The sequence below is a fragment of the Carcharhinus amblyrhynchos genome, chromosome 5 (assembly GCF_965287045.1).
Source record: "Carcharhinus amblyrhynchos chromosome 5, sCarAmb.v2.hapA, whole genome shotgun sequence".
Classification (NCBI taxonomy): Eukaryota; Metazoa; Chordata; class Chondrichthyes; order Carcharhiniformes; family Carcharhinidae; genus Carcharhinus; species Carcharhinus amblyrhynchos.
The window spans coordinates 102067141-102089529 of NC_137328.1; the positions used below are offsets into that span (position 1 = coordinate 102067141).

The following is a 22389-nucleotide window of genomic DNA, read 5'->3' on the forward strand; positions in this document are numbered from 1 at the left end:
TTATAAATCTCTCAGCCTCTGTCTTTCCAGGGAGAACAACCTAGTTTACTAAATCTCACTTCATAGATAATACCCCCCCATACCAGAGAGCATCCTGGTAAACCTTTTGTGCACTCTCTCTAGAGCCTCCATGTCCTTCTGGCAGTGTGGCGACCAGAACTGGACACAGTATTCCAAATGTGGCCTAACCAATATTCTACATAACTGCAACATCATACGCCAACTTTTGTACTCTATGCCCCATTCAATAAAGGCAAGCATGCCCTTTGCCTTCTTCACCACCTGTGCTACCACCTTTAAGGATCTGTGGACTTGCACACCCAGATTCCTCTGTGTGTCTATACTCCTGATGGTTCGGCCATTTATTGTCTAGCTCCCCCGCCTCCCGCATTAGTTCTATCGAAATGCATCACTTCGCATTTCCATTGTCACAAGCTGAGGCTAAGTGCCAACAGCGAAACAAATACTCCCCACCCACTCCTCCAGTCACTGCGTGCCCCACCTGAGACAGAGACTGTAGGTCATGCCTTGGACTCCTCTGTCACCTGAGAACTTATTTTAAGTGTGGAAGCAAGTCACCCTCGACCCCGTGGGACTCCCTGAGGAGAAGTTTTTTTTTACTCCCGTCCACAGAACGCGTCCAGTGAATTCCCAGCATCATGTCATTCAGTTGGCATTTCCTCCACTGCTTGCTCCAGTCTGAGCAACAAAAAGCTCAGCTGCTGCTCTTGTTACACTGAACCAGCTTTCTGATTGGAGGATACAAGCACACGCGTGTGTGCCGCCTTTACGCGCTACGTCACGGGAGCATCCCGAAGACGGCGTTGGTGACGGGGACACTGGACTGGGGGGGGGCGGGGGGCAACGAGCATGCGCGCTGTGCAAGCGGACGCTGTGGCAGAGGAGAACGCATACCTGCTGCGCATGCGGACGCGGCGAGAGGGGGGGAAGCGGGAGCGGGAACGGGACGGCGCGAGCGTCCCATTGTCGCGTGGGGTTGCCGGGGCTCTACGTCTCGAGCGTTGACGCGTCGACTTGTAAACAGATGCTGACACGTGATGTGAGGAGTCCGCATTGTCTGGGAGATTTTTCTGGAGAGCCCGAGGCGGAGGAAGAGAGGGAGATAAACAATACCCAGTCGGGTCGAGCAGCGGGGCAGAGCATCGGAGGGCGGCCTGGAGAGGGACTCGGAGCAGCCCGCACAGTGCCGGGGGGGGGAGGGGGTCTGGATGGTGGGACACTTGGAGCGGAGGGGGGCAGGTGGAGGAGGAACGGTCGGAGCCAAGATGGCTGGTCCAGCGCTGAACTTGTAACGGATGTTGTGTCTGCTCTCCGCTGCCGGTCTTTCACCTTTCTCTTCTGATCGAGGCGGAGACGGAGTGGATGATGTCTTTCGCCGTGGAAGACAATTTGGAGTCGGACTGGGTGGCCGTGCGACCCAACGTCTTCGACGAGAAGGAGAAACACAAGTTTGTTTTCATCGTGGCCTGGAATGAAGTGGAAGGAAAGTTTGCCATAACCTGCCACAACAGGACGGTCCAGAGGAAGCGGATAGGGGCGAGGGAGCAGGGGCCCAGAGGGGGCAAGGAGGAGGAGGAAGAAGGCGCCCAGAAATCACAGGCTACCCCGGCCGGCGGGAGTCCTCCGGCTCGGGGGGGTGCTGGGGTGAAGAGCTCAGCTCGGAGCGGGACTGGCCTCAGAAGCCCGACCCGGGGAGGGAGCAGCATCCGGCCGTCTGCGGCGGAGGCTGGAGCCAGGAGCCCCTCTCATGGAGGACCGGGGCTCCCTGAGGTTGCTTGGAGGGGCACCAAAGTGATGGGCTACACTACAGGTGAGGCTGATTTAGGCCCAGTTCGCGATGCTGCCCATCTTCCAGATGCTGCCACAGCAGCTGATAGAGAGCAGGACCAAGATAAGGATGTTGTGATGCCGGATGACTGTAGTTGGGCTGGACTGTTCTCCTTTCAGGATTTGCGATCCATCCATCAGCAACTTTGTGCCGTAAATTCCGAGTTAGAGCCTTGTTTACCAGTGTTTCCCGAAGAGCCCTCGGGGATGTGGTCAGTGCTATTTGGAGCCTCTGAAGTGATTGATGGAGAGATGGACTCGCTCTGCTTACAACTTCAAGTTTACCTTGGTCATGCTCTGGATGTTTGTGGATGGAAAATCCTCTCTCATCTCCTGTTCACTGAAAACGATAACCCAGACGAGTATTATGAGAGCTTGAGTGAGCTGAGGCAGAAAGGATATGAGGAGGTATTGCACAGAGCCAAGAAGCGATTGCAGGAGGTGAGCCTACTTGCTTTTTGATATGGTAGTCAATTTATTTAATCTTTTTAATGACATTTGTCTTACTTTCCCAATACCATCGTATCTGGATAGTGATAGCCATCCAAATTATAAAAAAATTGATTATATTTATCAATTTAATTTTTTTTGCGTAAGATTTTGCAACTTTCTAATGATGAATCACTAATTGCGTCAGAAGCAATCTGATATGTTTGCTGTTAGAGTGGAGAGCAAGTACTTTTTGTTTTTGTCATTGTCTGTAATTGGAGTGTCAGCTGTGGCTGTAGCCTCTGAATCAAGCAGCTTCAAATCCCACTGAAGGAACATGAGCTCAAAAATTCAAGCTGATACACCAGTGCAACATTGAATGGGTGCTATGTTGTTTGAATGTGCCTTCTTTTAGATGAGATGTTCAGAGAACCTGTCACCACCACCACCACCCTCCCCATCCTCATCCCTATCCCCATCCCCAGATGGATGTAAACGATCCCATTGCTCTTTTAAAAAGGAAATTGGGAAAATTATCTCTGGTATTCTGGTCAATATTTATCCCTCAGTCAACATCATGAGTAGATTTTGGACATTATCACAGTGCTGTTTGTGGAAGATTGCTGTGCACAAATTCCCTTCCATGTTTCCTATATTTCAGTAATTATCACACTTTGTGGAGGGAGGGGGGAGTGGGAGGTACTTCAATGGCTGTAAAGTCTTCTGAGTTCAATGGCCAGGAAAGGTGCTATATAAATGTAAGTTTTTGTTGGTTTCTTGGGTCTGTTTGCCATTAAGGTAGCCGTGGGACTTGCATTCTACAAATTGATTCGCTTAAAAGCCCTTCTTAACCACACTATTAGCATTGGCCTATCTTAATCCTACATCAAACCTAAGTCTGAACATGACTGTAGAGCACAATGTGGACGTTTGTGAACCGTTGCATCTCTTTGTTTTAAGATATTTTGTTTGCCATCTGTTGATTTACATTATGGAAATGTGATCTCCAACCTTGGGAGGTCAAACTCTTCCGCAAACATGAGCTATATCTTCATAGAGCAGCCTGAGACTGGCAGTGACAAATAAAACCAGCTGTTCTTCCCACCTGTGAAATGCCTTAGATTTTAACCTTTTTATGGAGGAATCAAACATATGTTTAACCTCATCTCCTGTACTTTGCATTTCAATTATCTGCATATTCGTTGAATTATTTTATCGTCTCATTGACTTTGCTTTATTGACAACCATAAAGTTGAGTCTCTCTTGTGGAATTAGATTGACATTTGTGCACATACTATACACTGGATAAGAATTTTGAAGTAAAAACCACTTGGCAAAATATCCTGTTTTAGATACTGTTGCTCCCCCCATTGTGCTACACAGTAATTTTCTAACTTAACCAACAGATCTGTTTCTGTTGTTTATAGGTCATACCAGCCACTAGTGGGTGTTTAAGTGTGAGTTGACACATCTGTGACTACATCGTTCATGGGAAAGTGGCTTACTTCGTTGTTCCAGTTATCCATTGAGATGAAATGCTATTTAGATTATAGAATCCTACAGTGCAGGAGGAGGCCATTTGGCCCATCGACTCAGCTCCAACCACAATCCCACCCAAACTCTGTCCCCATAACCCCATGCATTTGCCCTAGTTAGTCCCCCTGATACTAAGCGACAAGTTAGTATGGCCAATCTGCCTAACCCGCATGTCTTTGGACTGTGGGAGGAAATTGGAGCACCCAGAGGAAACCCATACAGACATGGGGAGAATGTGTAAACTCCACACAGACCGTGACCCAAACTGGGAATCAAACCCAGGTCCCTCGCACTGAGAGGTGCCAGTGTTAACCACTGTGCTACCCCAACTGGTGTTAAATTGCATCCTGCTTCTAGTTGCAGAATTTATTGCACTGATGAATTGGTCATTAAAAGTTTTGTTTTGCTTTAGATGCATCAAATTTATGTTTTATAAAATTCACGTGTGCCCCCTTTCTCGTGCACATTACCATTTTTATTTTAGCAGAAGTATCTGTGTATATGACTTAGTTTATTGTTTTCCCTTTGAATGCTTGCATTTCTATTTGTGGGTTCCTTTTTCCTCACTTTCTTGGAAGTGATCAAGCTTTTAAAAAAAAATCATTGCATTGATTTTGTTATTGGTTGGAAGTGGTTTGTACACACATGCTGTCCTACAAACAATTATCTACTGCACTTTGTGGTATCTTTATCAATGTAGATTTTCTCTGAGGATGATGCAAGAAATCTCCCATAATTAGAGATCCAGTGGACCAGAGAAAATGAGGAATGAAGGAAATTGGTATTAGAAAGAAGGTTGTATTGGAGAACTTAATGGAACTGAAGGTTTAGTCTTCACCTGATATTCTATATTCTCAAGAGCTGAAAGAGGTAATAGTAATAGTGGTTGCACCGGGGATAATCTTCCAAAATGATGGATCATATTAGATGAACATATTGGGGCTTTGAGAGTGTTACTAACAAGTAATAAACGGACATGGTTTTTTGTTATTCATGTCACAAGTAGGCTTATGTGAGCACTGCAGTGAAGTTATGTTTTTATTTTCAGAAGGCTTTTGATAATCCCCCACAGGAAGTTGGTTAGCAAAATGAAAGAATGTGGGATGGGAGGTAATATACTTGGATGCATTAAGGATTGGATAATGGACAGAAAATAGAGAGCAAGAGCCCCAACTTTAATGTCTTTGGTGTGGGGATCAAATGTAGTTTTTCCAAGTTTGCTGATGACATAAAGCTAGGTGGAAAAATGTGTGATGAGGAAGATGGAAAGTGACTTCAAAGGGATTTGGACAAGATTTAGTGAGTGGGCAAGAATATAGCAGAAGGAATATAATGAGGAAAAATGTGAGGTTATCCATTTTGGCAGGAGAACCAGATGTGCAGGGAATTCTGTAAACCATAGAGTCTAAGTCACAGATAAGATAAATATGAAGGGAGGAGACAGTTAACCAGTTAAGAGTTCTGTTATTGAATATGTATAGCATAAGATGGAAAACAAATGAGCTAGAAGCACAAATTCAACTTATAGAACAGGTTGCATCAATATAGCATCCTAGGATACTTTGGGAGGCAAGGGATGAGATTGCAGAGCCTTTAGCTTTGACCTTTGGGTCCTCATTGTCCACGGGGATTGTGCCAGAGGACTGGAGGGTGGCGAATGTTGTTCCTCTCTTCAAGAAAGGAAATAGGAATGATCCTGGTAATTATAGGCCAGTTAGTCTTACTTCAGTGGTCGGTAAGTTAATGGAAAGGGTCCTGAGAGACAGGATTTATGACCATTTGGAAAGATACAGTTTAATCTGGGATAGTCAGCACAGTTTTGTGAGGGGTAAGTCCTGTCTCTCAAATTTGATTGAATTCTTTGAGGAGATAACTAAGTGTGGACGAAGGTAGAGCAGTTGATGTTGTATACATGGATTTTAGTAAGGCGTTTGATAAGGTTCCCCATGGTAGGCTCATGAAGAAGATAAAGATATGTGGGATAGAAGGAAATTTGGCCGATTGGATAAGTAACTGGCTGTCTCATAGAAGACAGAGGGTGGTGGTGGAAGGAAAATTTTCAGACTGGGGGTCAGTGCTGGGTCCTCTGCTATTTGTGATTTTTATCAATGATTTGGAAGAGGGGGCTGAGGATGGGTTAGTAAATTTGCTGATGACACCAAGATTAGTGGATGAGGTGGAGAGCTCTTGCAGGCTGCAAAGAGACATTGATAGGATGCAGAGCTGGGCAGAAAAGTGGCAGATGGAGTTTAACCCTGATAAGTGCGAGGTGATTCATTTTGGTAGGACAAACTTGAATGCAGATTACAGGGTCAATGGCAGGGTTCTGAGGAATGTGGAGAAACAGAAAGATCTTGGGGTTCATATCCACAGATTTCTGAAGGTTGCCACTCAAGTGGAAATAGCTGTGAAGAAGGCTTATAGTGTGTTAGTGTTTATTAACAGGGGGTTTGAGTTTAAGAGCCGTGGTGTTATGCTGCAACTATACCGGATCTTGGTGAGACCACATTTGGAATATTGTATTCAGTTCTGGTCACCTCACTATAAGAAGGATGTGGAAGCATTGGAGAGAGTGCAGAGGTGATTTACTAGAATGCTGCCTGGTTTGGAGGGTAGGTCTTATGAGGAAAGGATGAGGGAGCTGGGGTTTTTCTCTTTGGAGCAGAGGAGGATGAGAGGCAACTTAATAGAAGTTTATAAGATGATGAGGGGGATTGATAGAGTGGACGTGCAGAGACTATTTCCTTGGGTGATGTGGCTGTTACTAGGGGCCGTAACTATAAGGTTCATGTTGGGAGATATAGGAGGGATGTCCGAGGTAGCTTCTTTACTCAGAGTGGTTGGGATATGGGATAGACTGCCTGCTGTGATAGTGGAGTTGGACACTTTAGGAACTTCCAAGCGGTTATTGGATAGGCACATGAAGCACACCAGAGTTATCGGGAGTGGGATAGCTTGATCTTGGGATTGGACGTAGTTTGGCACAACATTGAGGGCAGAAGAGCCTGTACTGTGCTGTTACGTTCAATGTTCTATACCCTTCTAATGTAAAAGAAACTCAAGAACCAACTTGAAATTTTTTAACATGAGGTGCATGTCAACTTTAGAATATTGGGCAGACTTTGGTTGTTCTTGATCTATAAGGTATGAACAACTAGTATGTGTGGATCAAGTGGAATTTCGTAAGCAAGATTTTACATATCTTCAAGCAGTGAAGATAACATACAAGTTTCTCATTTCTAGAGATCCCAGCAACTCTTGGTGTTGTCAGCATTGACAATCTCATAGAATCCCTACAATGCAGGAGGCCATTCGACCCATCGAGCCTGCACTGACTCTGATAGAGCATTGCACCCAGACACTAACCTGAAATCTCATGTATTTACCATGCTAATCCCCCTAATCTACACATCTTGTGTCACTAAGGGACAATTTAGCATGGCTGTGGCTTCAGCAGAGGTAAGAATCAAGGTGCTGAGATGCATTTGGCTGGCACCCTTTGAGTTTTGCAGTGAGGGCCAAGAACTACTCCACCTACACCTGTGCACAGTTGTTGATGCGAGTGGCACGTTGGGTACTGTTTGGGATGGGGGCGTAATGGGTGAGGTGTTGAAATGCTTTGACCAGCGGTTATGACTTCCACTTGTCATCATCTGTCGTTCCATACATTCTCAGGGAAATGGCTGTAATATCCTGGGTTACTCAACTAGTATCCGTGGTCACTAACCTTCACCATCTGCATCCAAAACTAGCCGTTTCTCAAAGTTGCGCATTTGCCTTGGATCTTTAGTTGAGTTGAAAATGCCTCATGGGTATGTATCACATCCGTCTACAGTTTAGTGAGCAAAGCCCAAAAGAAGAGAAATTATTTAGATTGTCAAAATGAAATTTGGACTTTTAAACCTGCAAAACTTTGTCTTAATATTGGGAATAATATGTTATAGATCCATGAAAGGAACAGGCTGTACTCGAGTTAGCAGAGTAATGTACCAGAATCGTAAGTGTTTCCGGGAGGTGGGTTCGGTTTTCCAGCTCTAGTTTGCTGGTATTCCTTTCTCAGGCTCTTTTTCTGGACCTCCTCTTGCCACCGGGTGTTCTCAAAGAATTGTGTCCCTTCAATCAGGAGGTTCCTCTAAGTAGGCCTATTGAGCAAGGATCTCCCAGCATTGAAGTCACTGTTGCATTTTTTTTGAGGTAAATCTTCAGGGTGTCTTTGAAGGCTTACTTTGTTGTCCTGTTGTTCAGCAGTCTTCCTCGAGCTGGGCGAAGAAGATTTCTGCGGCAGTCAGGACTCTGACATCCTAAGCGCGTAGCTGATCCAGTGGAATTGGGACAACAGAGTGACACAGTTGTCGACATTGCTGTCTCAGCACCAGGGACCTAGGTTTGATCCTGGTTTTGGGTGACTGTCTGTGTGGGGTTTACATGTTCTCCCTGTGTCTGCATGGGTGAGGGGTCAGCGGGGGGGTTGTTGTCCACGTGCTCTGGTTGTTTTCCATGGTCCCAAAGTGCCCAGATTATGTGGATTGGCCATGCTAGATTGCCCCTTCGTGTCCAAAGATGTATAGGTTAGATGGATAAGCCACAGGGATTGAGGGTAAGATGCTCTCGAGAGAGTCGGTACCGACTCAATGGACCATATGGCTGCCTCCTGCACTATAAGGATTCTATGCAGTTTCGGGTGATTGTGACCTTTATTGGCATAGGAGAAATTGTTTTACTTCTGGTTATGTTACAGTGCAGAGCATGACTGTTGTCTGTAACTTAAAACAGATGACTAAATGTGTAAGTAAATGTAAATGTTTTGCACACTAATAGTGTAAAATAATATGAACATATGAATTATGAGCAGGCGTAGGCTAGTCAGTGCCTCAGGCTGTTCCATTATTCAATAATATCGTGGCTGATCTGGTTGCAACCTTCCACCAACCACACTCTGATATTTCACTCCCTTCTTTATTAAGAATCTATCTATCTCTGTCTTAAAAATGTTCAAAGACTCTGCTTTCACTGCCTTTTGATGAAAGGAGTTCCAAAGACACACTGCTCCTCTGTGAGGAAAAAAAGTTACTCCTTATCACTGTTTTAAATGTGACATGGCATTGCACTTTCACAACATATGCTGCATTATGATTTTAAAATGAATTTTTGAAAGGTCATAACACAGATAGTAAGAAGGATGTGGCCACGTGAACAGAGAAGATGGATGGAAGGCAGAGAATAAACAGTATTGGTAAAGGATGTTTCTTGAACTGGGGACACATTGCAATTGATATTCCAAATGAGCTTCAGCTAGAAGTTGCTCTTTACATAGAAAGTGATCTTGGGAATTGAAGGAACAGTATTAGAATTTGCTGATGGCATCAAATTGTGGTTTATAGCAAGTTGTGGAGAGGGAGATTAGCTGAATTAGTAATTAGAGATGGGAGTGTGCTAAAGGCCACATTGTTTGAGGTCATTTATAACAATAAAGGTTTTGTCTTTAGATGTAGTTATTTAGCACAATAACTTGGTGTGGTCTTCAAGAATTGTTTGTTCCGAACCAGTTGCTTTTGTCACTTTTGTGATTGTTCTATCAGAGCCACTGAAGCAACTATGTTCTAACTGGTATGAAAAATTTCATACATATGAATGCATGGAAGTCAAAACACGGAAATAGGTCATTAAACTCTGAGTTCATGTTGGTGTTTACCCTCCGCGTGAGCCATTGATTCTAACCTTGTTTCCATATCTGTTTAATCTCTCTGCCTTTATCTGGCTATCCAACCAAATCGAGTTAACAGTACTTTTGTCTTAAATAGTGTAAACAATAACCCTTGAAGCATATGCTATAGTTTCACAATTCTGAGACACAGAAGTTCTTATCTCTGCAATAAGTTTCATGTATTTAGTTCTGTACTTATCGAGTCTCATTTTTGTCCATTTGTGTGTGACTTTCATTTCTGTCAAACTTAGTACTGCATCTTCATTCAACTACATCTATTTTTTTTCTCCTAATATTCTACCTAACGAATCTGGCAGCTTGAAGAGTTTCTAATGTCCCCAGTAAAGAATTAAATTGCCCACAACAGAAGCCTCTATTGGTTAATGTTGAAGTTGAATGCAAAATACAAGTTTGTTACATTAAGGTCATTACATGTTTCACTGCTTGCATTTCTTTCACTTGCATTTCATGTTCATGTTCAAATATATCAATCACCAGAGAGTTTGCCAGACTCAACGTATAAACTTAAAAGAGTAGTCAAGACTTGAGTTTGACTGAGAAATTCAAATAGTAAAACACATTCTGATTTGCACATAGCTGCTGGAGAAGCACAAGATTACAGAGATTATGGTGGAACTTCTGGAACTTTACCAGGAAGAAGATGATGCCTATATTGCTTTATCTGAAGCAACTACAGAACTCTACCAATATCTACTGCAACCGTTCAGAGATATGAGAGAACTGGCCATGCTCCGACGTCAGCAGATAAAGGTAAGCGATTGCAGTCTAACTTGGTATGTCAGCAGAAAAGTACATAAAGGGTTTGTAACATGGGAAGTGAAGTGTGCAACTTGTTCCATAAATGACACCTAACATGCTTTTATACATGCCTGCCTTAAATCGGGTCAGTGATAATGTCCTATTTTTCATTCTGTTTGTGACAGTTTGTATTTATAGAATTATCTATCAATATCCTAGAAGGTTACCATTGACTAGAAACTGAACTGAACTAGCCATATAAATACTGTGGCTACAAGAGCAGGGTCAAAGCCTAGAAATCCTGCAGAGTAACTCCTGACTTCCCAACGCCTGTCCACCAACAAACAAGGCACAAGTCAGAGGTTTGACGGCATATTCTCCACTTGAGTGCTGCTGAAACAGCATGTGTGAAGCTCAGCACCATTTAGGACGAAGTAGCCTGCTTGTTTGGCACTCCAGCAAAAACCTTCAACATTCGTGCTCTCCACTACTGATGAGCAGCGGCAGAACTCTGTCATGTACAAGATGCAGTGCAGCAACTCACCAAGGCTTCGACAGCACATTCTGAACCTCTGACCTATATCACCTAGAAGGACAAGGGCAGTAGATGTATGGGAATGCAACCATCTAGAAGATCCCCTTGAAGTCACTCACTATCCTGACCTGTGAATATGTCACCATTCCTTCATTGTTGCTGAGTCAAAATCTTGGAACTCCATCCTTAAGAGCACAGTGGGTGTATCAACAACACATGGACTGCAGCTCAGCACTTTGTGAACAATTAGGAGCAGGCATTGAACAAAGAAAATTACTGCACAAGGACATGCCCTTTGGCCCTCCAAGCATGCAGCGATCATGCTCCCCAACAGAACTAAAACCCCCTACCCTTCCTGGGACTGTATCCGTCTATTCGCACCCTATTTATGTATTTGTCAAGACACTTCTAAAAAGTCACTATCGTATCTGCTTCCGCTACTTCCCCTGGCAGCAAGTTCCAGGCACCCACTACCCTCTGTTTAAAAGAAAAAGCAACTTGCCTCGGATATCTCCTTTTAAACCTTGTACCTTAAGCCTGTGCTCCCTAGTAATTGACTCTTCCACCCTGGGAAAAAGCTTCTGACTATCCACTCTGCCTATGCCTTTCATAATCTTGTAGACTTCGATCAGGTCACCCCTCAACCTCCACTCCAGTGAGAACAAATCAAGTTTCTTCAACTTCTCCTCATAGCTAATGTCCTCCATACTAGGCAACATCCTAGTAAATCTTTCCTGCATCTTCTCCAAAGCTTCCACATCCTCCTGGTAGTGTGGAACTAGAATTGAACAGTATATTCCAAGTGTGGCCTAACTAAGGTTCTACGAAGTTGCAACATGACTTGCCAATTTTTAAACTCAGTGTCCTGGCCGATGAAGGCAAGCATGCCATATGCCTTCTTGATTACCTTCTCCATCTGCATTGCCACTTTGTGACTTGTATACCTGTACACCCAGATCCCTCTGCCTATCAATACTCTTAAGGGTTCTGCCATTTACTCTACGTTTCCTCTCTGTGTTAGATCTTCCAAAATGCATTATCTCACATTAGTCTGGATTAAGTTCCATATGCCATCTCTCCGCCCAATTCTCCAACTGATGTATATCCTGCTGTGTCCTCTGTCTACATCGCTATCCCCAAATCCACCAACCTTTGTGTCACCTGCAAACTTACTAGTCAAACCAATCCCATTTTCCGCCAAATCATTTATTTTTTATATATATGTATATATACAGCAAAGGTCCCAGCGCCGATCCTTGAGGAATGCCACTTGTCATGGTCCTCCATTCAGAAAAGCACTCAGTCTTTTATGACAAAGACAGTTTTGTATCTACCATGCTAGATTACCTCTGATCCCATGCAACTTCACCTTTTTGCACCAGTCTGCCATGGGGACCTTGTCAAAAGCCTTACTGAAATCTACCTAGACAACATCCACTGCCCTACCGTCATCAATCATCTTTATCACATCCTCGAAAAACTCGGATCAAGTTAGTGAAGCATGACTTCCCCTTCACAAAACCATGTTGCCTCTCCCTAATACGTCCACTCATTTCCAAGTGGTAGTAAATCCTGTCTCGATGAATCCTGTCCAATAATTTCCCTATCACTGAAAAAAGGTTCACCAGCCTGTAATTACCTGGATTATTTTTGCTACAAAGGAACAACACTGGCTCTTCTCCAATCCTCTGGGACCTCCCTTGTAGCCAGTGAGGATAGAAAGATGTCTCTCAAGGCCCCAGTAATTGCTTCCCTTCTTTCAGTATTCTGGGGTATATCTCATCAGGCCCTGGGGACTTGTCTACCTTAATGTTTCTCAAGAGCTCTAATACCACCACCTTTTTGATCTCAACATAACTCCAACTATTTACACACACTTTCCCAGATTCATCATTCACCAAGTCCTTCTCTTTGGTAAATACTGTCGCAAAGTACTCATTTAATACCTCGCTCATTTCCTCTCTCTGCACGCATAGATTCCCTCCCCTATTCTTGACTGGGCCAACCCTCTACCTAGCTAAGAGCTTGCTCTTTATATATGTATAAGAAGCATTGAATGTTGGTCTAGTCAATGAAGCCCATATCCCTTGAATGAATAAAAAAAGGAATAAAGGATTGGGAAGAATTCCTGGACCAGGATGAGGATTTTAAATCGCTAGATGTTGGATAGGCAGATAGTGTACACCAGATGAGGATTGAAATAATAGACGAGTCTGATTTAGCGCTGGATCAGATAGTAGTAGTAGTAGCAACAGCAGCAGGATTATAATTGATGGAGAAATGGAGACCAAACCAGTGAGTAGGATGTTTGAGAAATTAGGTCAGGAGGTGATAAGGATGTGGTTAAGATTCCAACAGTGGTGGAGATGATGTAGAGATGGAAGTTGGTCATGTTGCAGAGGTGGAAGGAAATTAGCTTTGTTGATGGATGGCATGATTTTTTTAAAGTCTTGAATCAAAAACAGAATGGTGTGGTTCCACGTGCTAGTGCTTCTAACATGCCAGATTCCTTCTGTATCCTGAATATGTTAGAGTGAATGTGAAGAATTGGAGATCAAATCCACATTTTATGTTCCTTCTGTGATTGTGTCATTGTGATGATCCTTCAAAGGAACTAAATCAGATCTGACATTATCCACAACATTATCATTGCAGTTTAGGACTGTATGGAGTGTTGGTCTCAAGTATTCATGGATCGTCCATCTATTATAAATGTATCTTGGCTTCAACTTCTCAACACCTTATTCTAGCAATATAACATTTTTCCTTTCCCCACACCAATCCACTGAGTGAGATTATTTAGTGTGTTTTTTTTTCCCCTGAAAGTTTATTAAAGACTTGGTTGATATTGATCAAATCTTTAAGCCACTTAGCACTGGTAAACAGAAGAGACTTTTGTCTCATCAACCAGATTAGACGTTGTCTCCGAGTCACTGTCAAAAAGCCCCACTCCTGTCTCTTGTTTGTGTGGTGGCCCTGACACCCTATCTGGCTCACCTTTAATCACTTATACTGTTAATATGACACTAACTATCAGCACTTGTTGTTTTAAAAAAACATGGTTCACCAGTGTTCTTTAGGGAAGGAGAGATGATGTTTTTACCTGTTCTGGTCCACGTATGACTTCAGAACTGAGGTTGACTCTTAATTGTACTCTGAAATAGTCCAACAACCATTCAGTTCAATTAGGTGTGGATAATAAATGTTGGCCATGCCAGTGATGACAGTATCCCATGAAAGAAAAGAAAGATAGGTAGAAAAGTCAGGTAGAGTGATTTCTACTTGCAGTGCATTTATTTCTGTGCTTGTATTTTATGACTACTGTTTGCATAATGAAAACTTTTTTTATTGTTGAACTAATTTTCATAAAATAAATAGATCAAAGGTGCTTTATTACGTCCCATTCTCCTATGTAAGACATACCTTGAGCTTCTTGTTGCTATAGGCAAGAATAGATGACAAAATTCTTCGCTGCATCCAATGCTGTCGGTTCAGATTGCACATTCCTAGATTCTTCAGAATTCCGGACAACCTGCAGCAAGCACCTTCAAGTACTCGAGGAGTATCCCTTTGCAGAATCCTAAATTCAGTGGTAAAGCAAAGAAGTCCAATAACAACATTGTCTCCCAAGCCAAGGTGCTAATTTTTCAAAACCAGCCCGTCTAGACAGGGCATATTTGTCATATACCTGACACCACATTGCCGAAGCAACTATTCTACTTGGAACTCTGTGTCAGCAGGAAACTTCCAGGAGATCAGCAGAAATGCTTTAAGGATTCCCTCAAAGCATGTTTGAGGAAGTCAAACATCCCTCCTGAGTAATGGGACTCTCTAGTTGTGACTGACCAAAATGGGGAAGATTCTTTTGGGAAGGCACCAAATACATTGAGAGACTTTGGGTTTATGCAGAGACGAATTTGAGCCATCAGAGACAATGCACAAATCTGCAAACACCTCACCTATTTGATCCTCTGAGCATCACCTACCCCACATATTTGTGTTTTCAGATTGTGCACTGGACTTATGAGCCATTTCAGAACTTTTCAACCCAAAGTAGAAGGATGTCTTCCTCGATCTCGAGGGATTACCTAAAAAGATGAGACAAGTTAATCCTGGTGAAGTTTTATTAGATATCATTATATAATTTTCCTTTATGGAAGTGAGCTTCTGAATTCACAGGCCTGTTCTGGATGTTGGATAAACTACTTTGTGAATAAGTTGTTCTGCTAGTTTAAATATTTGGCTTTTAATCTGTCAGCAAAACCAAAACAAAACACCAGCTATTTCGGTGCAATATGCAAAAAATGCCTTTCTTTCCACTTTAGTTCATCTGTCGTATGTATTGCACATATTGTTTGAAATCTGTCCGAACGTGAATAAAGAGCAGCTTGACTTGTGCTGTTATATTGTATATGGTTACCTGTATGGACAATGGCATTTTTAATACTGTTTACAGATTTTGAGAGAATATATCTAGTTTTGTCTACAACTAATTTATTTAGGGATATTTTAGTTGCATTGTTTGAGGTGCAAGATCAGCCAGCTCTTGTTGGATGTTGTTAGTAATAATTTTAGTTTGAGTGACTTAACATCTTATTGTGCACAAAAGCAGAATCTTTAAGTTTTGTAAAGCTATCAAAGTGATCACTGACGAGCCACGTGATCTAACTGTCTAGTCCAAGGTTAAATGCCTGTTTCAGTTCCGTCCATAGGGTAGTGTTTGTTACAATAACATGGGGAATATGCTTCATATAGGATGTAGAGAGATTTAATAGAAGGATACCAAGTTATTTGGAGGAATTAGAGAAAGGGTATAGATTTATGGTGGTGGGCAAAAGAACTTGTGGTCTGGAATGCATGACCTGAAAAAGTAGTGGAAGCAGATTCAATTGTAACAGTCAAAAGATAGTTGAATAAATTCTTAAGGGAAAAATGCTGGAGGACAATGAAGAGCAAACAGGGAAGTAGTTCGATATCTTCACCAAAGAGTTGATAGAAGCTTGACGGGCTGAATAGCTTGCTTCAGTGTTGTATAATTCTATGATTCTATAACATCCTGCCTATTTGAGTGAATGTGTTTGTGCCCAAGATTATACTTGGGACTAGGTTTATAAATTAAATTCAGTAATATTGTGAGCAACAGTGAAAGGTCTTCATTAACTATGATGATTAGGATTGTTTGCATGTGATTCTCTGTGATAATAATTGGGATTTCTAAGTGAAATTTGTTTAAAGAATGGAGGAAGTACTTCTGGTTTAACCATCGTACATTTTTATTGACTAGAGCTTTTGAAAAAACCTACCCATTATTGAATGAAATCTGAACTGCACTGAGTTTTTTTTATGGTTGTTTAAATATTTGCACAGTGATAGATGGAAAGTAATCTTTTTTGCTGATAATCGTGGAGTTATGCAAACTGTGGGTCAGGTATGATTTGCCGAACTTAGTGGGCCAGCTGTGATGGGCAGACCAGTGGGTCAGCAGTGATCGGTGGACCAGCAAATAGAAAAAAACTTGCCCTCGATATGTTATTAAAAATGTTAATTTTATTAGAATGGCGCTTCCCTACTATAGCTAAAAATCGGTGTACTACCTCCATAATATTTACATTCCTGAGGAGATTCAATGTCCAGATAATAGTGTAGTTCCTGAAGAAAATGATAGGAGCAAGTAATTGACTAGAAATTCTGCCTCCTGACTCTTCAAAGCTTGTCCACCATCGATAAAGCATAACGAGTATTATGGAATGCTCTCCACTTCTTGGATAAGTGCAACTCCAACAACACTTGAGACAATCAAATTCATTGAGGACAAAACAAGCCACGTGATTAGCATCCCATCCACCATCTGAAACATTCACTTGCTTCTCCATTGGCACGCTACAGCAACTGGTGACACAAGGCCATTGATCTTGTAGATGATAGATGGGCTTCGGGAGTCAGGAGTTGGGCTCCTTACCACAGAATTCCTAGCCTCTGACCTGCTCTTGTAGCCACAGTATTTTATATAGCTGGTCTATTTAAGCCTCTGGCCATTGGTAGCACCTAGTATTTGATAGATGAATTTCCAGTTAGTCACAAAAAAAACTCTGGATTCTGTTAAATTGCCAGCATTATAACAGACAATGAACAACATGATGGTGTGAACCATTGCATCACACCAATGCCAAATGTACAATATAACTGGAACCAGACAAGATTCACAACTGCAGTGTAATTTGTAATATGTGGCTTATCAACATCATTTAATGTGTTGCATCCTTTAAATACCCAACTTGCTCTGTTGTGTATTTATTATACATACGGTGCTTTTAGGACTGATATTTCATTTGCATTTAGCAGTTTTACTGTTTCCAGTGGATGGGTGTAAAACTGCATTGATATTAAAAAGAAGCTGGTCCATATTACAGATAGCCCAGCATTCAATATGAGATCATTTTAGAAAACGTTTATTGTGCGGTACAGTTTATGTAACGGTTGTAAACTTTGCATTAATTGCCTGACAACTTGCAAGATTTAGTAAAGATTAAATTTGTAAATCTGTGTTTGATCCTACATCTTGCAATGTCTGTATGAAAGCTCTTGAGAAATATAATTACTGTGCAGAAATTTTTTTGAGGAATAATGATTTAAAATTTGTGTTTATGATTGTTTATGTTAATCAGTACTCACCACAAACATGGATTGTTCTGTAAATGCAGGAAGAATTTTTCATTCCTTACTTCCAAAAAGAAGAATTTTTGCTTTGAATGTTTAATCTTAGGATGCGTCGAGTGGACATGTTGAATTTTATTTATTTCATAAGAACATAAGAAATAAGAGCAGGAGTAGGCCAAAAGGACCTTCGAGCCTGCCCCACCATTCAATAAGATCGTGGCTGAACTGAAGTGGATCAATTCCACTTTCCCACTTTCTCCCCATAACCCTTAATTCCCTTGCCTATTTTGTGCATGGTTGTCATTCTAGTTGTTACTGACTGACTGGGAAAATGCTTTTAAAATTTTATTTGGAGCTGTATGATTTAATTTTGATTTTATGTAAGCGTAAATCATACTAAGCCTAGATTTTTAATGTTTTAATGATATCCAAAACTTGGCTGGCCACATTTTAACCTCTGTCCTCCGTCCTCCCCCTCCGTCCTCCCCCTCCGTCCTCCCCCTCCGTCCTCCCCCTCCGTCCTCCCCCTCCGTCCTCCCCCTCCGTCCTCCCCCTCCGTCCTCCCCCTCCCCCAATAAACATTTCTGATCTACATGGGCTTCAGATCAAGCCAGGTCTTGATTTTAAAGCCCCCATTCTTGTTTTCAAATTCCCTCTATTTCCTAGCTCCTTCCTATCTCTGTAATCACCTCCAATCTCACCATCCTCAGAATATCTGCACTCTTCTAATTCTAGCCTCTTGTGCTTTCTCAGTTATAATTGCTGCACTATTGGTGTCCATCCCTTTATTGCTTAGGCCTTAAGCTTTGAAATTCCCTTCCTAAATCTCTGCACTCCTCTATCTTGCTTTCCTCCTTTTCCACAAATAAAACCTACCTTTTTGATCAAGCTTTTGTTGATCTGGCCTAATATGTGCCTTTGTGTAATACTTTGTTTTATAATGCTCTTTGGAATGGTTAATTATATTAAAGGTGTGTATTATAATATATAAATACATGTGTGTATATATACATATGTATATGTGTAAGCTGTTGCTTATGTAAACAGTGCATGTCAATTACAGGACTGGTGGGGAGAGGAGGAAGTACTTTGGAATAAATGAAGAAATGTACAGTGAAAACATGCTACATTAACATAAAGTTGAGGCTGCCATTGATACTGAAAATACTTGAACTCCTTTGCTGTCACTTTCTGTAATTTCTCCAAGTCAATCTATTGATTGATCCTTATCAGCATCTGCTATTTAAATTACGCTGGCTAATTTTTTGGCAGAAAGACAAATAAATGAGAGGTTTATTCTTTGTAATTGGATATAATGTGCAACAACCTGTGTGTACTATTTCGTGCTGGAATTATATGTAAGGGGGTAATTTTAATCCCACCTCCACTCCCCAAAGTACAGGTGGAAAGCGTGTGGAGCTTTAAAAGCAAATAAAATGAGCAACTTGTGCACAACTACCTGCTCTTTATTAATGGCAGCAACGAGTCTGGTTTTAGGGGTCAGGTTAGTTGTGAAATCTTTTAAATGGGCATTTGCCTCCATTTTACAATAACGTCGAGCAGGAAAATTTCCCTAGCCTTGGAAACCCAATAATTGAAAAAGGTGTTAAGTGCCAGATCCAGCAGACGATTGGCTTTATAACAGTCATGGACCAGGAAAAGCAGGTGTGCTTCTGCCTTGGACTGCAAATTGACCTGTTTTAAAGTATCAAATGGAAATTAGGTCCAGTAATAACATGAAAATGGGAAGGTAATGGAACAGTGATTTAGTGAATTTAATTACAGTACTGTTTTTGTTTTAGCCTTTATTTCCTGATCGCAGCAAGATAGATTGAAAGCTGGTTGTCTAATGAGTGATTAGGCCATAGTTTTGGAGCTGCAGGAGCAGTCACTGGGGGTGGAGCTAAGTAATAGGTGATTTGACATTGGGTTGCAGGCATTGTGCATATCAGATATTTGCAGGAAGGTAGGTCACTCCAGGATTGGGGGAGGATTGGAGACAGATTAAACTTTGTGTTGAGGGGGTGGGGGTTTCCTGATTACGACCTTGCTGTTTCTATTGATTTTTTTAATTTGATTTATTATTGTCACATGTATTAACATACAGTGAATAGTTATTGTTTCTTGCGCGCTATACAAAGTATACCGTTCATAGAGAAGGAAATGAGAGAGTGCAGAATGTAGTGTTACAGTCATAGCTAGCGTGTAGAGAAAGATCAACTTAAAGCAAGGTAAGTCCATTCAAAAGTCTGACAGCAGCAGGGAAGAAGTTGTTCTTGAGTCGGTTGACACGTGATCTCAGACTCTTGCATCTTTTTCCTGAAGGAAAAGGTGGGAGAGAGAGTATGCAGGGTGTGTGGGATCCTTAATTATATTGGCTCCTTTGCCGAGGCAGTGGGAAGTGTAAATAGAGTCAATGGATGGGAGGCTGGTTTGTGTGATAGGGCTACATTCACGACCTTTTGTAGTTCCTTGCGGTCTTGGGCAGAGCAGGAGCTATACCAAGCAGTGATATAACCAGAAAGAATGCTTATCATGGTGCATCAGGAAAAGTTGATGAGAGTCGTAGCTGACATGCCAAATTTTCTTAGTATTCTGGGAAAGTAAAGGCATAGATTTTCTTCCCCTCATACTCTTAGTTTTTCACATTCCATTCATTCTCTTATTTTCTCTTTTTTTTATTCTTTGTTCTTATTCTTATAGTCCTTTTGGGATGTCTTTCAATTTAAATTGGTTTCTAACCACTTTATTTGTGAAGTCCTACAGCCTTGTTCCTATACTACTTGTAGAGCCTAAATTTTGAAGCATAGATGATGATGACAACTGAGCAGACATACATTTTCAACCTACAGTTTTTAAAATTATAGTTTGTCACGTGTATTTGCATCTTTGCAATAATTTTGAGACTTTATGCGTTGTCAGCAATTAGTCAACTGGTTGTACTTCGTCAGACTATTTGTGGTAAAGTTTACTGCAGATGTCACAATATTGTGCAGGTTTTAATGATTCATGGAGCTGGAGGTGATAGTTGGCTGCTTGATGTAAAAGTTATGGACATATGTGCACTTATTTGTTTTTACAGCAATGAATAAAAGTCAACTACTATGAAATTAGAAAAGCACATGAAGTCAAACCCAAATTCAGTACTGAAGTCAAACAGGTTAAATATTAGACTCAGCTGAGGCTAATGATGAGGGGAAGGAATAAGAGGGAAATGGAAATATAAATAAGGGAAGAGGAGGAGGACAAGGTTGGAGGAAGGAAAAAATACGTATGAAGAGAGAATGAAGTTGTTCATGGTGTTGTGTTAGGACATTTTTCTTCCCACACAGGAAGCTGGGGAATGAAAAGGAGATGAGCAAACAATGAAGAAGAAGCCAGAGGGGAAGGAGGGAGGGTAAAAATGAATGAGAAAGGTAGGATGCAGAACACGAAGGTCAGTTTTCCTCCCTTCGAGGGGAAAGCTGCTTAGTCTAGGCCTGGGAAGGGGAAAGTTTTCTTTCTTGGATGTGATGGGAGAGTTCAGCTAGGAATATACACAAGTAAACAAACATACAAATTAGGAATAGATCACTCAGCCCTTTGAGCCTGCTCCACCATCCAATGATCTGACTGCAACCTCAACTCCAATTCCAAGTTACCTCTAATAACCTTTCACCCACTTGCTTATCAAGAATCTATCGAGTTCCGCCTTTCGAGGATGACAGTTCCAAAGACTCATGGCTCTGAGATAAAGCTTCTCCTCATCTCTAGTTAAATAGGCGATACCTTAATTTAAGCAAAGACTCCTGAATTCTAGATTATCCAAAAGGGGGAGCATCCTCCCCACAACATTCTGTGACCTCTCGGAATCTTATTTGCTTCAATAGTTCGCCTCCTATTCTTCTAGACACAAGCCTAGCCTATCCGACCTTTCCTCACTGGTGCGTACTATTGAAAATACCATTTTATGGATAAAAAAATTAAACCATGGTGACAAAAGATTCCATAGCATTTTGGCATGACTGAGGCCATTAAAGATTCTTATCGTTGTAATTTTTTTATTGCTGTCAATGGGGAAAGACCGCTGTCTAAAATGGGGGAATGCTCTTAGACATTAGAACCCTACAGTGCAGAAAGAGGGCCAAAGGGCCATCGAGTCTACACCAAACACAATCCCCACCCCCATATCCCTACATATCATACCCACTAATTCTTCTAACTTACGTATCCCTGGACACTAAGGGGCAATTTCTTAGCATGGCCAATCAACCTAACCCACACATCCTTGGACTGTGGGAATGGAGGAAACCCAGGCAGTCATGAGGAGAATGTGCAAACTCCACACAGACAGTGACCCGAGCCAGGAATCGAACCCAGGACCCTGGAGCTGTGAAGCAGTGGTGCTAACCACTGTGCTACTGTGCCGCCACTCCTCCTGAAGGATGCCTTTCAGCCCATCAAGTTTGTACTGACTCGTTTGGAGAGTCGGTACAAACTTGATGGGCTGAAAGGCGTCCTTCTGTATTGCAGGGATTTTATGAAATTACAAAAAGCACAAGAAGATTGGGCTTATAAAATGAACACCAGAATTTTTTTTGCATAACTGAGTGCCTAATCAGATTGGCTGTTGGAATTATTATGAACCACTGCCCTCATTCTGTTTGTTGTAATGAAATTTGAATTCTTTGTTTAGGTTATTTCTATGCATGTTTGCTTGCATAGGGGTTACTGTACTTTAGATTAATTTCTTGTTTATGAAGTGCTTTATTAAGTAGCCTCTGGATGCTTCATTTATTTTGTATTGTATCTCCAGCCTGCGTGTAAACTGGCTGCAGTGTGTGTGTGTGTGTGTGTGTGTGTGTGTGTGTGTGTGGTGGGGGGGGGGGGGTCGTGGGTGGATGGTGGGGATAAACTGTCTGTACATGTACAGAATTGGCCT

At 41.8% G+C, this 22389-nt stretch overlaps 1 protein-coding gene across 1 annotated transcript in view; it reads left to right on the plus strand.

The window, feature by feature from the left end:
• Positions 1–1271: 1271 nt before the first annotated feature.
• Positions 1272–22389, plus strand: part of jmy (junction mediating and regulatory protein, p53 cofactor) — a 93194-nt gene continuing 72076 nt past the window's right edge. Inside the window, exons 1-2 of the mRNA XM_080189345.1 lie at positions 1272–2289; positions 10115–10288. Of these exons, the coding sequence (XP_080045471.1) occupies positions 1384–2289; positions 10115–10288 (1080 nt within the window). The 5' untranslated portion in view covers positions 1272–1383. The remainder of the gene's footprint in view (positions 2290–10114; positions 10289–22389) is intronic.